The sequence below is a fragment of the Phycodurus eques genome, chromosome 1, assembly GCF_024500275.1.
Source record: "Phycodurus eques isolate BA_2022a chromosome 1, UOR_Pequ_1.1, whole genome shotgun sequence".
NCBI lineage: Eukaryota > Metazoa > Chordata > Actinopteri > Syngnathiformes > Syngnathidae > Phycodurus > Phycodurus eques.
Window position 1 is genome coordinate 33500020 of NC_084525.1, and position 14616 is coordinate 33514635.

A 14616-nucleotide genomic window follows, 5' to 3' on the forward strand; every position below is an offset into this window, starting at 1 on the left:
ATCACAAGGACCCCCTCCACTCACCACATCACTCCTGCAAAAACTACACTGGCCCTCTGTCCATTACCACATCCAATATAAAATACTGATCTACACCTTCGAAGCCATTAATAACCTCGCGCCGCCATATCTTACTGACCTCCTTCACGTTCCCATACCCTCCCGCTCTTCGCCCTCCATCCACCTCACTGTCTTTTTTGCCCATTTGTCCATCGTGACGGACAGAGCTTTCAGCTCAATTCTTTGGAACTCACTACCACCTGAAATCCGAAAAACAGACTCATCTTCAAATCCAAATTCGATACTCACCTACTCCGGACTGCCTGTTCACTTTCACATTTCCCATATCATTTGTCATGTTAAGTGACTTTTATGGTTTGTTATTTTATTCTACTGCTTGTTTTCTTTTACTATGCTTGACCTTGAGTGCCCTGAAAGGTGCCTACAAATAACATGAATAATTATCATACATCCATTATTATTATTATTAACTTGGCCACCAGCCATGTACTATATACAGTACACGATTATACCAAAATCAAACCCATTATTCCTTGCAATGTTCCTGGGTATTTAAAAAACTGGTGTGTGCTTTGGCATTGTTGATTATCAACATGAAGGCTACTTCTGACAGATATGCAGTTCCCCGTCTTATATCAAACACAACCCACTCTGGTTCGATTCTGACTCTGGTGAAGGGAATATAGAATACTTTATATTCTAATATGTAATTCTAACTAGTTTGGAAGAGAATGTGTATTGGAGTATAGGAGTATATTGCAGGAAGGCCCCCATCGGGGGGTATTTGGCCCCCATCAGGGGGTATTTGGAGACAGATGGCAAGGAAGAAAGGAACTGCGGGTAGCCACTATAAACATTGAATGCAGGAGACATCTGCAGGCGGCGTCTGGAGCCAGATCAGATAGTCATCATTCGGCCGAACAACAATGACGTCAGATTACGGACCAATCAGACGACAGCGATTCCATACCGGCCTGTTTGAAACATTGTATAAGTCTGGGGTAGAGTCAGATAGTTTTAGTTCGACTACTGTATCTGCTAAGGATAAGATAGGGTAATTACGAACCCAAAGCTCTGCTAAATGTATAGACTCCTCTGTCAGGAATAAATTGGTTGTTTTTTATACATTGTTGTGAACGAAGTTCTTTCACGAAAACGAGCACGCTTGGAACCACGGAAGTTAGGAGATTTTAAAAACACAGGTTCTTTCACTGGTCAACTTAGGCTTTCCCCATCGGACGTTATAGAAATAGAAACCATATGTTCCTCCATCAAACACTTGCAAATATTAAACCTTTTTTACCTAGACAGATATATTCAACATTAGAGGGTCGACTACAAATCATGACATCTTTTTCATTTTGATTGGCCTCATTGATTGAAGCAAGAGGAGAATTCAATAATCATGTAACTTCACTGACCCGTTCATAGGTGAAGGGCCTCATTGCCTGTGCTCCTGGTCCTCCCTGGGGGGAGCAGTAAGACACATACTTTTGGCTTTGACCCTGCTGATATTGAACATACTGTTAGGAGCCACCTTGACCAGCCGCTACTGTGTTAGGACTAAATCAGTTTAATCATTCATTTACTTTCAGGGTTGTGCTAACACAGAAAAAGTGTTGTTTTTTTCTAACCATATCTCTGTGCTTGTCCACTGTAGCCTTGATGTGAGGAGTACTGCTGTTGAATTAAAGGCCGCTATAATGAGGGTTACCTACACATTAAAATGTATAATCTCATATGTTAGTGATTCATTCTGTAAGGTGAATGGGCTTCCCTAAAACATGCCAAACAATTGTTACCTACTTCATAGTTATGCTGTGAAGACTCATTGAAGGATGTCTCGTAGCCATATGATGACTGCTGGTACAGATACTCCCCAAGTACATCGTTCAACACATGGAATAAAATGCTCGGAAATTGTAAAGTCTGCTTAGTGATCACTGCACTGCAGTGCATACAGACTTTACCTGGCGGATGTGTTCTTTGAGAGATAAAAATGCCAGAGTGTGCACTGGATTCAAGTTTTAATTTACCAAACTCAAAGCAAGTGTTTTGGAAATTAAATCAGGAAACAATCAGTCTTTTGTAGTTTTAATAATATCTTTGCAAAGAGAGAGACATTCAAGAGAGGTTACAAGTTGCCTTGCGTCTCTGCCCTTCTCTGAGACACTTATGCGAAAGCAATGCCTAATAAACTGAAAAAATGGGAGGGGAATGAGGAAAGAAGAAAGAAAGACATATTCATACAGTTATCTTATCTTGTCCTTGAGGGAAAAGGGAGGTTGGTACAGCCAGTGAGACAGTATGACGGAAAGGACCAAGAAACAATTTAGCTACGAGACAATTTTGCTGCTAGGCCACACAAGAACAAATGTCTATTGAAGTAATAAAATCATCACACACAAAACTATGGGATATAATATATGGGATAATACAATAAAAGAGTATATATAATATATTTTGTCATATTGCCTTAACAAATCCCCCCTTTTGATAATCAGTTAATCAATCAATCAAACAAAATGACAAATTAGTAAACAGTGATATGACATGTATTAAACAAATACCCTAAAAAAATATATCCAGCGTTTCACACCATAATGTAGGTTTAAGAAAATCCTTCATAAACAGTTTGTAATACAACACAAAAAAAATTGACTGAAGAATCCGAGCCCATTTTAGTCATATAATCCAAACAGTCAGCCTGAGGAAACAGGTCAGGAAAGCATCGGTCACAAGTAGGAGAAGAGAGTGATAGAGGGTTAGTGGGGCTACAAGCGTATGCTGGACAAACGCAGAGCCAACCATGCAGGAAACCAAAGACTTGATCAAAAGGGCTAGGCAACAAGACAAGAAACAAAGCACCAGAAGAGCCGACACTGAAAACAAGTGCAATACGATATCCAGTGAACCAGCTAGAAACAAGAACCTCAAGGACGGTTTGGTTAATGTGTTGTGGACAGAAAAAAGAAGTTAAGGTGCGCGGAAAGAGTGATGACGAAGTGGGATGTGAGGAAGACACTACATGTAAGTTTGCAGCAGCATGAAAAAACAAACATAACAGTTTGAGCGATTTTGAGAGCGAACCGAACATTCACACTTTAGGAAGTGAAATTAGTAGAGGCAGTGGCAATCGCATGCAACCAAAGAAGCTCGTCATAGTTGTCACATCACATAAGGAATGAAATTGTGTCGACTGTCAAAGTGGGAGCATCACTTCACATATTGAACACAATAATTATGGCAAGTAATGCTAAACCACAGAGAGGGGTTTGAGTTCTGCTAGTGTGCGCGCATCAGTTCAGACAACAGGTGATTGGTCGTTGCTCAGCTTTTATGACCTATCTTCTGCTCCTCTATGACCTATCGACATGCAATCAGTTACCAGCATTGAATGGAGCAGTGAATCATCATGAGAGACTATTCAGCCACGTCAAACATATGCGGCAAGCAGCTCCTTTCTGGTCGCGGTGAGTATTCAGGTTTATCAGGCCGGGCTTTACGACCACCCTTTGCAGAAGGTCTACTGATCCAGGATCTGCAATAATGCCCAAACGTACCATCTGTAACGTGATTAGATTTTTCATCTGAGGTTTTGGGGTTTGAAATTTAGAAATTACATTTTTCAGATGACAGTTAAAATGTGTCTTTGCTGACTATATGCTAGTATCAGCTAAGAATTTCATTAAGGCCCCTGTGTACCTTTTCCCACCATAAACATTCTATTGTCTACTAGTCTTGTAGTTTGTGTAATTTGTAATATGAACTGAACTGGTTGCCAGCCAATCGCCGGGCAGATATAAACAAACAACCATTCGCATTCACATGCACACCTACGGGCAATTTAGAGTTGTCAATTAACCTACCATGCATGTTTTTGGGATGTGAGAGGAAACCGAAGTGCCCGGACAAAACCTACGCAGGTATGGGGAGAACATGCAAACTCCAGGACCCACCTCCTACGGCTGATCTGGTCGATATCAATGATAGTGTTGTGATAACTAGGATTTTTTTTTTAAAGAATTTTTGAAATTCGTGATCATGGCAGTGGAATACACCAATTTCAAGAGTCGTTTATTTTGAAATGCCACATCAGATTCCGATGGGACCTCTTTTGTTGGAGACTTGGGGTGGTGTAGTGTCCCCCAGAACTGGTCTGGTGTTGTGATAACTAGGAAATTTATTTTTATGAATTTCTGAAATCCGTGTTCATGGCAGTGAAATACACCAATTTCAGTGGACTTTTATTTTGAAATGCCACATCAGATTTTGATGGGACCTGTTTTGTTGGAGACCTGGGGGAGGGGGGGTGTAGTGTCCCCCAGAACTGGACCGGTGTTGCGATATCTCATTGAAAAGATTTAACAGATTGTTTTCAGTCAGGGGTAATGAAAGCAACATATGCAGTTTTCAGAGATTTTTATTTTGAAATACAATATCAGATCTTCATCAAACCTCTTTTCGCGGAGTCCTTGGTGGTCTGTCACACAGATCTGAACTTGTCTTGCGATACCAATGGGATTATGTTGGGGTGGCTTTGGCTCAGTCGGTAGAACAGGTTTGAATCCCTGCTACGACTTTCTGCATGTCGAAGTTTCCTTGGGCAAGACACTGAACCCTAATTTGCTCCCAGTGGGCATGGCAGCGCCTTGCATGGCAGCAGTCGCCCATTGGTTTATGAATGTGTGTGTGAATATGAGTCTTTGTAAAGCGCTTTGGCCACTGTGATGATGTAGATAAAGCGCTATATAAGTGCAGTCCATTTACCATTTATTTTTTCCTAAGATATCAAATAAAGTAATTTTTTAAATGTATGTATGTATGTATTGTATCTCAAGATTCAAATTAACTTTGCTGGTTCCATTCCTTAACCGAAGAGCACTGACGTCCGTATTATTGGGAAGCTTTTATTTTGAAGGTGGCTTCGCCGCGAGTTGGGGACCTATTACCGTAATGCCTAGTATGAACAAAATTAGGGGCGGCTGGCTTGACTGCTACTTTACGAGTGGAGGCTGGCTTGACCGCAGTGTCCCACCAGCCTGCGCAGCGAGCCAGGGGCCACTTTGCGGATATTGCTTACAGTCACATCGTTGCACTGTTAGTTCTGAATTGCCTTTTGTTAGTAGATATAATTTGTACACCATGGGTAGGTTTGGAAATTCACAGCAATGCTCTCGAGCGGCGGAGCAGGGAAGATCACGTCCGTCACGAGCAGATCACAAATTAATGAATCAATGAGAAACACTCCAGTGGTAGATGCAACACACTGCACTCTCAGGGCGCAGTGAGAGCGTCAGATAGAATTTTTCAGCGTAACCTAGAAGTGCAGTGTTCAGAGAGGCAGGGCGGGCTCCATTTTCAATCAAATTTAAGAACGGGCGTGTTGGCCATTGGCAGGGACACGTCAGTGCGTCCACCATATTGAATGTGCCAGTTCTCCCTGTAAACATCACGTCCCGTGACGCTCCGGCCGCTCTGTCTCCTCGGTCAGAGCAGCATCTAATATCTATGAAAGGCACCTCCTGGACTCACTAAACTGTCTAACTAACTAAAATGTCAACGATTAACTCGCGGAAGCGCTCCTGAAGGAAAAAGCAATTTGATTGGAGATGAATCAGCACTAGTCCCGCCTACCGCCCACCCACTGAGTTTGATGGGCAAGAATGACAGCTATACGTTTCATGATGCACAGGGGGTGCAAAAGTGCCAAAATTAAATGAGTAAATATTGAAATAATTAAATATATTATATATATATATAAATTTAATTAAGAATTTAAATAAATCTTAACATAATCAATTAAAATTTGAAATAAATAAATAAATAATATTTGTAGTAATATTGTAATATTTGTAATATTCTATTTAGGGGTGCTGGAGAGGAGGGTCCGTCGGGAAGTCGAATCTCAGATTCAGGAGGAGCAGTGTGGTTTTCGTCCTGGCCGTGGAACAGTGGACCAGCTCTACACCCTCGGCAGGGTCCTCGAGGGTGCATGGGAGTTCGCTCAACCAGTCTACGTGTGTTTTGTGGACTTGGAGAAGGCATTCAACCGTGTCCCTCGGGAAGTCCTGTGGAGGGTGCTTCGGGAGTATGGGGTACAGAACCCCCTGATACGGACTTTTCGGTCCCTGTACGACCGGAGTCAGAGTTTGGTCCGCATATCCGGCATTAAGTCGGACTCGTTCCCGGTGAGGGTTGGACTCCGCCAAGCCTGCCCTTTGTCGCCGATTCTGTTCATAACTTTTATGGACAGAATTTCTAGGCGCAGCCGAGGCGTAGAGGGGGTCCGGTTTGGTGGCCTCAGTATTGCATCTCTGCTTTTTGCTGATGATGTGGTTCTGTTGGCTTCATCAAGCCGTGAGCTCCAACTCTCACTGGAGCAGTTCGCAGCCGAGTGTGAAGTGGCTGGGATGAGAATCAGCACCTCCAAATCTGAGACCATGGTCCTCAGTCAGAAAAGGGTGGCATGCCCTCTCCAGGTCGGGGATGAGATCCTGCCACAAGTGGAGGAGTTCAAGTATCTTGGGGTCTTGTTCACGAGTGAGGAAAGAATGGAACGGGAGATCGACAGGCGGATCGGTGCAGCGTCTGCAGTGATGCAGACTTTGTATCGGACCGTTGTGGTAAAGAAGGAGCTAAGCCGAAAGGCGAAGCTCTCGATTTACCAGTCGATCTTCGTTCCTACCCTCACCTATGGTCACGAGCTGTGGGTCATGACCGAAAGAACAAGATCCCGGATACAAGCGGCCGAAATGAGTTTCCTCCGCAGGGTGTTCGGGCTCGGGAGAATGACCGAGAAGCTCGGTCATCCGGGAGGATCTCAGAGTAGAGCCGCTGCTCCTCCGCATTGAGAGGAGCCAGATGAGGTGGCTGGGGCAGATGAGGTGGCTGGGGCATCTGATTCGGATGCCTCCCGGACGCCTCCCTGGTGAGGTGTTCCGGGCACGTCCCACCGGGAGGAGACGACCCAGGACACGCTGGAGAGACTACGTCCTTCGGCTGGCCTGGGAACGCCTCAGGATCCCCCCGGAAGGGCTGGATGAAGTGGCTGGGGAGAGGGAAGTCTGGGTGTCCCTGCTAAAGCTACTGCCCCCGCGACCCGACCCGGATAAACGGTAGAAAATGGATGGATGGATAAATAAATAAATCTTGAAATAATAGAAAAAACTGAAATAATATAATAATAATAATAATATAAATAATATGTATATATATATATATATATATATATACATACATGTGTGTGTGTGTGTATATATATATATATATATATATATATATATATATATATATATATATATATATATATATATATATACACAAACTGCGTAAATGGTTGTTTGTTTAATTATGCCCTACAATTGCCTGGCGACCAGTTCGGGGTGAACCCCGCCTCTCGCCCGAAGATAGCTGGGATAGGCTCCAGCACACCCGCGACCCTTGTGAGGATAAAGCGATATGTCTGTGTGTGTCTGTGTGTGTTTGTGTGTGTGTGTGAGAAAGAGAGAGAGAGAGAGGAAGGGGATATGCTGTAGTAGGGGGCCTGTGCCCCAGTAGCGCTTTATTTTTAGCAACGCCCGTGGTCAAAGTGAAACGATTATTTCAGCCAAACAAATAGTTCATGTATAAGTTGTTAATTAGATTTGTTTTAGAAAATTAAACAAAAACGTGTGGCATGGAAGAAAGGCTTCAGTATTTTTTATGAGTGTACAGTAAGCAACGTTTGTAACATTCATTATTATTAATAATAAACTGTTAACAACTTGAAAACGTGACCTGGACAAGAGAAATGTCATGTTCTGATTCAGCAATGCAAAATTGTCCTAAAGCAGTTGAAAAAGTATAGACAATTTACCAAAAAATATTTTTTGTAATCCAGTGTAATGAACAGCTGGGCTTTTTTTTTGTATATATTGATCAGGAACTGTTTAAGAATTTTAAGTAATATTCATGTCAAGTTAAGTAGTGATTATTCTTTGTCCTAGTTGTGCACCAGCAAATTATTCCCAAGTGCATGATAATGATGCAATATGTAAGAAGATAATGCTGTAATAAAACGTGATAGCTTAAATTTAAGAGGTTTGAAGTAGAGTATTACAGATGATATAATGGTATAATAAAGTAATACAAAGAATTAATGACTCATCTTTTGTTTGACAGCAATTTATGACTAGAACTGAGTTTACCAATCTAACTATTATACGGCAGCAAACATACTTGAAGCGTACTTGAAGCGTGGAGGGTACAGATATTCACGAGAGGCCAAGGACAGGTATACCTATCTACAGACGGGCATGCCACACATTTTGATAGATTGTTATCATATATTTTTTCTGGATAACTAGATGTTTTATTCAGTGGCTCTAGGTTGTGCCAAATCAAACATCTATAACCCCATTTCCAATGAAGTTGGGACGTTGTGTTAAACAAATAAAACGGAGTACAATGATTTGCATATCCTGTTCAACCTATATTTAATTGAATACACTACCAAAACAAGATATTTAATGTTCAAACTGATAAACTTTATTGTTTTTAGCAAATAATCGTTAACTTAGAATTTTATGGCTGCAACATGTGCCAAAAAGCTGGGACAGGTGGCAAAAACGACTGAGAAAGTTGAGGATTGCTCGTCAAACAACTGTTTGGAACATCCCACAGGTGAACAGGCTAATTGGGAACAGGTGGGTGCCATGATTGGGTATAAAAGGAGCTTCCCTGAATTGCTCAGTTCACAAGTAAAGATGGGGTGAGGTTCCCCTCTTTGTGGACAAGTGCGTGAGAAAATATTCGAACAGTTTAAGGACAATGTTCCTCAATGTACAATTGCAAGGAATTTAGGGATTTCATCATCTACGGTCCATAATATCATCAAAAGGTTCAGAGAATCTGGAGAAATCATTGCATGTAAGGGGCAAGGCCGAAAACCAACATTGAATGCCCGTGACCTTCGATCCCTCAGGCGGCACTGCATTAAAAACCGACATCAATGTGTGAAGGATATCACCACATGGGCTCAGGAACACTTCAGAAAACCAATGTCAGTAAAAACACTTCGGCGCTACATCCGTAAGTGCAACTTGAAACTCTACTATGCAAAGCAAAAGTCATTTATCAACAACACCCAGAAACGCTGCCTGTGTCTCTGGGCCGAGCTCATCTAAGATGGACTGATGCAAAGTGGAAAAGTGTTCTGTGCTCCGACGAGTCCACATTTCACATTATTTTTGGAACTTGTGGATGTCGTGTCCTCCGGGCCAAAGAGGAAAAGGAATCATCCACCCCTGCTTATTTCAGCAAGACAATGCCAAACCACATTCTGCACGTGTTACAACAGCGTGGCTTTGTAGTAAAACAGTGCGAGTACTAGACTGGCCTGCCTGCAGTCCAGACCTGTTTTCCACTGAAAATGCATGGCGCATTATGAAGTGTAAAATATGACAACGGAGACCCCGGACTGTTGAACAGCTGAAGCAGTACATCAAGTGAGAAAGGGAAAGAATTCCACCTAGAAAGCTTCAACAATTAGTGTCCTCAGTTCCCAAACGTTTATTGAATGTTATTAAAAGAAACAGTGATGTAACACAGTGGTAAACATGACCCTGTCCCAGGTTTTTTGGAACGTGGAATTCTAAGTTAATGACTATTTGCTAAAAACAATGAAGTTTGTCAGTTTGAACATTAAATATCTTGTTTTTGTAGTGTATTCAATTAAATATAGGTCGAGAATGATTTGCAAATCATTGTATTCTGTTTTTATTTATGTGTAACACAACGTCCCAACTTCATTGGAATTGGGGTTGTAGTAAAAAAATGTTGTTTTATCTTTGTGCTTTAATCCACCAGATTCCACTCATCTACCAGAGAAAAAATATTATTCAATCACCACCTTTTAAAAACATCCCAATCTTTGTGAGGTAATTAGAATACGGAAAACATCCATCCATACATACATTTTCTACACCGCTTATCCTCACTAGGGTCGTGAGTATGCTATCCCGGCTGACTGCGGGCAAGAGGCAGTGTCCACTCTGAACTGGTCGCCAGCCAATGGCAGGGCAAATATAGACAAACAACAATTCGCATCCACAGTCACACGTATATGGACAATTTAAAGTCTTCAATCACAATCATTTGGATTGTGGGAGAAAACCGGAGTACCCGGAGAAAACCCAAGCAGGGGCAGGGAGAACATTCAAACTACTATTATGATATTAATTCGTATAATTTATATATCAAAAAGAAAAATTATGCAACAGTATTTCATGCTATGGGCAACCACAATGTCAAAACCCAAGGAATAAAAGTGAATTTCTAACCAAAATTTAACAGCATCTGCTGTTTGTGAGGTCTTGGGAGGGGCAGTAGTATAGAAACTCTACACCCCTAACCCACTTCACCTTGACGTCAGTGGTCTTGAAGGAGTGTCAACAGTTTCATTCAAATATCATTGAGATATAAGGTGCAAGATCAAAAGCAGAGCAGCTAAGTGGTGGTTTGTGTTTCTGTTTACATGTGCCTGTTCTATCACATGATTGTAGTTCCACTTTCACCAAATATGGTTCCTCTAACAATTGTACAAACTGCATTATCAGATAACTAGCAACCCTTGATTGCTCAGTGACTGTTTTTCTCAAAGTCTTTATGTCTCAAAAGTGTTCTCTGTCAATCGACTGTCTGTTGTCGTACTAGAGTGTCTCCAACTACCGGAGACACATTCCTTGTGTGTTTTTGGGACATACTTGGCAAAATAATGATTCTGATTCTGATTCTACCTTGGTTGGATTTACTGTAGCCCCCTGCTGCAGCTTTTAAATGGGATAGTACATGACAGGGTACTGGTGGAAATGACACCTTTTAATTGGCAGAAATAACTGAACACATTTTGACATTCACATAAAACCGATTGTGCAGTAGTGGTAAACAAGCAGTACATATGGAGAGGAAAGTCATGCCATTCTTTTGATGCGTGGTTTCAAAGTTTGACTACTGCAAGTTCATTAAATATATGACAAACATTAAGTACAGAAAAACTTTTGACTGTTTTACAAAATATTTTCAATATACACAGACATCATTTGGACTTCTGTGTTCAAGGAAGCGTTAGAGCAACATGGAAAAGAAAACTATTGAGAAAATAAACTCACATGTATACATAAAGTCATAAAACTACAACCAAAAAATGATTTTTGTAATAACATAAAGGTATGCCTATAACATTATGACTTTTTTTTGGAGATTGTATGACTTCATTCTCATGTGGCCCTAATGATCTTTTGTAGAAATTAGCTCTTTAATAAAGAACGACTTCAAATTTATGGAGCATTTTTCAGAACTGCTGTCAGTTATTTGTACTGACTACAACTATTTTGTCATAACGGGAGACTGTAACATTCATGTTGACAATAACATAGAAAAGAAATCTACTACTAATACTCGACACATTTGACCTCTCTCAACATTAAGAGTCCAACCCACACTCAAGGTCACATCTTAGACCTAGTCATCTCAAAGGATGTTGAAATTCTATCAGCTGACATTAAAGATAGGGCTATTTCTGACCGTTTTTGTCAGAGTCAGTCTCATTGCCGCGGGGCTGTTCAACAATGATGCCGGCTTCCGCGACAGCTCGGACAACAGTCAAAGCAGATACCTTAGCCCAAGCATCCACAATCCATTCACATATGGTGGAGTAACTCGCCCGGCATTGCCTCCCAGTCTTAGTTGCACTTGGTTTTTCACAGCGGCTATGAGATGGGTGCGCATGGAGTCACAGATCAACAGGAACGGTGACACATGGAAAAAAACATCCGGTCTCTTTACGTACACCTCACTCAGACACTCTCTCATTTTCTCATCGTCCATCCATCCCTTTTGATTGGCCATAACGATGACGCGTAAAGTTGCTGTGCCACGGTAGTCCTTGCCTGGATGGATAGATGGCGCTATTTCATAAAACGAAAGCACCAAGACGGACCTCCTTGAAAATGTTCAATTTTCATTTCTTCTGCAAGCGTTATTGCCCTCAGTCGAATTCTCTCGCGGCTGCTCGATTCCCATGACGTCAGCTCCAAGTGTGAATGTTTTTAAGTCCAGGTTAAAAACTCTTATTTTTTTCTCATGCTTTTTAGAGCGTTTCCACTTTTAAATGATATTTCTTGCACTATACGCTGTTTTAATTATACTTAAAAAAAATTCCCTCTGTTTTAAATGTTTAAAAGCTGTTTTCTTTGTTTTTGTTTTTAAATGTTTTTAATCATGTAAAGCACATTGAGTTACCTAGTATATGAAATGCGCTATATAAATAAATATGCTTTGCTTCACTTTCCTTTCAAACCCTGATTCAATCTTCAAAGGTTGGTTTGTTATCAACACATTAATCATAAAAGTAATACAATGAATTTATGACTCATCTTGTTTGTTGTCTTAGCTAAAGCGCTTGGATTCTGTAGTTTGGTTTAATGTGTAGTAAAAGCATATATGTAACACAACTCTAGATATCCATCCATTTTCTGAGCCGCTTCTCCTCACTAGGGTCGCGGGTGTGCTGGAGTCCATCCCAGCTATCATCGGGCAGGAGGCGGGGTACACCCTGAACTGGTTGCCAGCCAATCGCAGGGCACATATAGACAAACAACCAGTCGCACTCACAGTCACAGTCACACCTATGGGCAATTTAGAGTCTCCAATTAATGCATGTTTTTGGTATGTGGGAGGAAACCGGAGTGCCCGGAGAAAACCCATGCAGGCACGGGGAGAACATGCAAACTCCACACAGGCGGGGCCGGGGATTGAACCCGGGTCCTCAGAACTGTGAGGCTGACGCTCTAACCAGTCGTCCACCGTGCCGCCCAACTCGAGATAATCACACAAATCTTATTCCTAAATATTAAACATTAAGCTCTGAAACACCTTTGAATCCAAATTGACACAAAGCAGGTCCAGAAATATATATATATATATTTAGTAGCTGGTTTACGTTTTTACCTCATGCCACTCTTAACAAAGTGCATTACTAAGCAAGCACTTGACTAGTGGATGTATTAGGTTATTGTTCCTTCACATATTTCTGGAGACTTCTTGAAACTGCTTGTCCCTGCATTCATGGAAATGTTAGATGGGACTGATGCATGTCCAGTGTGCTTCAACGCCCCACCCCGTTTTCTCTGTATGCCTCTTCCCCCACCAGTGCTGCACACTCGTCAATCCAGTCGGTACAGGAGTCAGAAGTAGATCATCTGCTTCCGGGAATTTAGTCGACATTTTAGTTTAGAACGTTTAAGTCAGTAAGTTCGAAGTTTGCCCACAAAGCTGAGATGTTGCACTCCATTTGCAGGATTCATATTTTAGTCTACTTGACTTTTTCTCTATTTTTTTTCGGGTGAGTGCTCACAACATTATAATGGCAATGGTTTTATACTGAATGCAAAATATCAGACAGGTCTGCTTTGATGCCAAACTGTCAAATCATCATCATGCTTGTATTTGCTTCATTTTTCTTAAAATGTTTTCGTGAAGTTGTTTATATATTATAATTTGAACTAGAGTAGTTCCACAGGAGCATATGTATTACAAATACGAAACTCAAATTCCAAAACTGAAACTGTCAGAGACAAAGTTTCTCTTATTTGCTAGTCTGTTGTCGTATTAGAGCGGAGACAAATTCCTTGTGTTTTTTGGACATACTTGGCAAATAAAGATGATTCTGATTCTGATAAATTTCCTCTAGGCAATTTTTTTTTTGTTATTGTTGGATTTATCTCACCCAACACCTATAAAAATGCACAAAAGGAATGAAGACGCTGGTTTCTTTTTCTCATGAGGAGGGCGTATGGGAGATTGTTCAGATTGCAGCCTCTCAACACGCTCTAAACAATCTCTCCCGTCGCTCCTGCATTTATTTGAAAAGAGGAAAGTTTCCAAGTTTACAAAACATAACGTACTAAGCTACAAGACACAACACACTAAGGGTAGGGTTTCAAGGTGAAAACATGGCACCTGCCACGTCCCGGCCACGTCCTTCTCTCAGATGATTCCTGCTGAGTCATCTTCTTGAAGGCGAGACATCTTCCTTTATCAAAATCGTCCATAATACTAATGCAAGCTAAGCAAATAAACGATAACCTCTACAATATATTTAAGTTATACAAACAAAACTTTAAAGGACCACAGGGGTGCGGAGACGTTTGGAGGTGCTCAAAGTCAAAAGAGGGCACACTGAAGAATCATTCTCAACACCTTTCAGAAACATACTTTTTGCTATAACTCATTTCATTATGTACTTTGTATATACTGTAGTAGCCAGCTCAGTGTTTCCAAACCCATGATTGAGCCAAGGCAAATTTCCACAGCATGCCACCAAACAAAACTCCCAATGGATGAAGACTGAAATAATGATATCTCGTCTCAGGTTACTCCCAATCACAAATTAACTTTGTGTGAAAATGTGGGCCTGTTTAATTGAACACAAAGCTGATATACCCACCGGAAGCGATGACTTATTCTGTTGTAGGAATGCCTTTGTAACAATTGTTCAGGGGAAAATTTTAAGATATCCAATCCTCTTTTCAAATAACTGGAATGTCGATATCT

The 14616-nt window shown here is 41.2% G+C and overlaps 2 protein-coding genes across 2 annotated transcripts in view; one reads left to right on the forward strand and one right to left on the reverse strand.

Annotated features, from left to right (window-relative positions):
- Window positions 1-1309: 1309 nt before the first annotated feature.
- On the reverse strand, window positions 1310-1980 carry LOC133414086 (calcium-responsive transactivator-like). The gene is made up of 3 exons (XM_061699222.1): window positions 1810-1980; window positions 1443-1544; window positions 1310-1324 (listed from the first exon to the last, which is right to left on the reverse strand). The coding sequence occupies exons 1-3, from the start codon at window positions 1978-1980 to the stop codon at window positions 1310-1312; spliced, it is 288 nt and encodes a 95-aa protein (XP_061555206.1).
- An 11250-nt stretch (window positions 1981-13230) lies between these two features.
- Window positions 13231-14616, forward strand: part of LOC133409328 (globoside alpha-1,3-N-acetylgalactosaminyltransferase 1-like) — a 27817-nt gene continuing 26431 nt past the window's right edge. Inside the window, exon 1 of the mRNA XM_061689177.1 lies at window positions 13231-13405. Coding sequence (XP_061545161.1) covers window positions 13341-13405 — 65 coding nt within the window. The 5' untranslated portion in view covers window positions 13231-13340. The remainder of the gene's footprint in view (window positions 13406-14616) is intronic.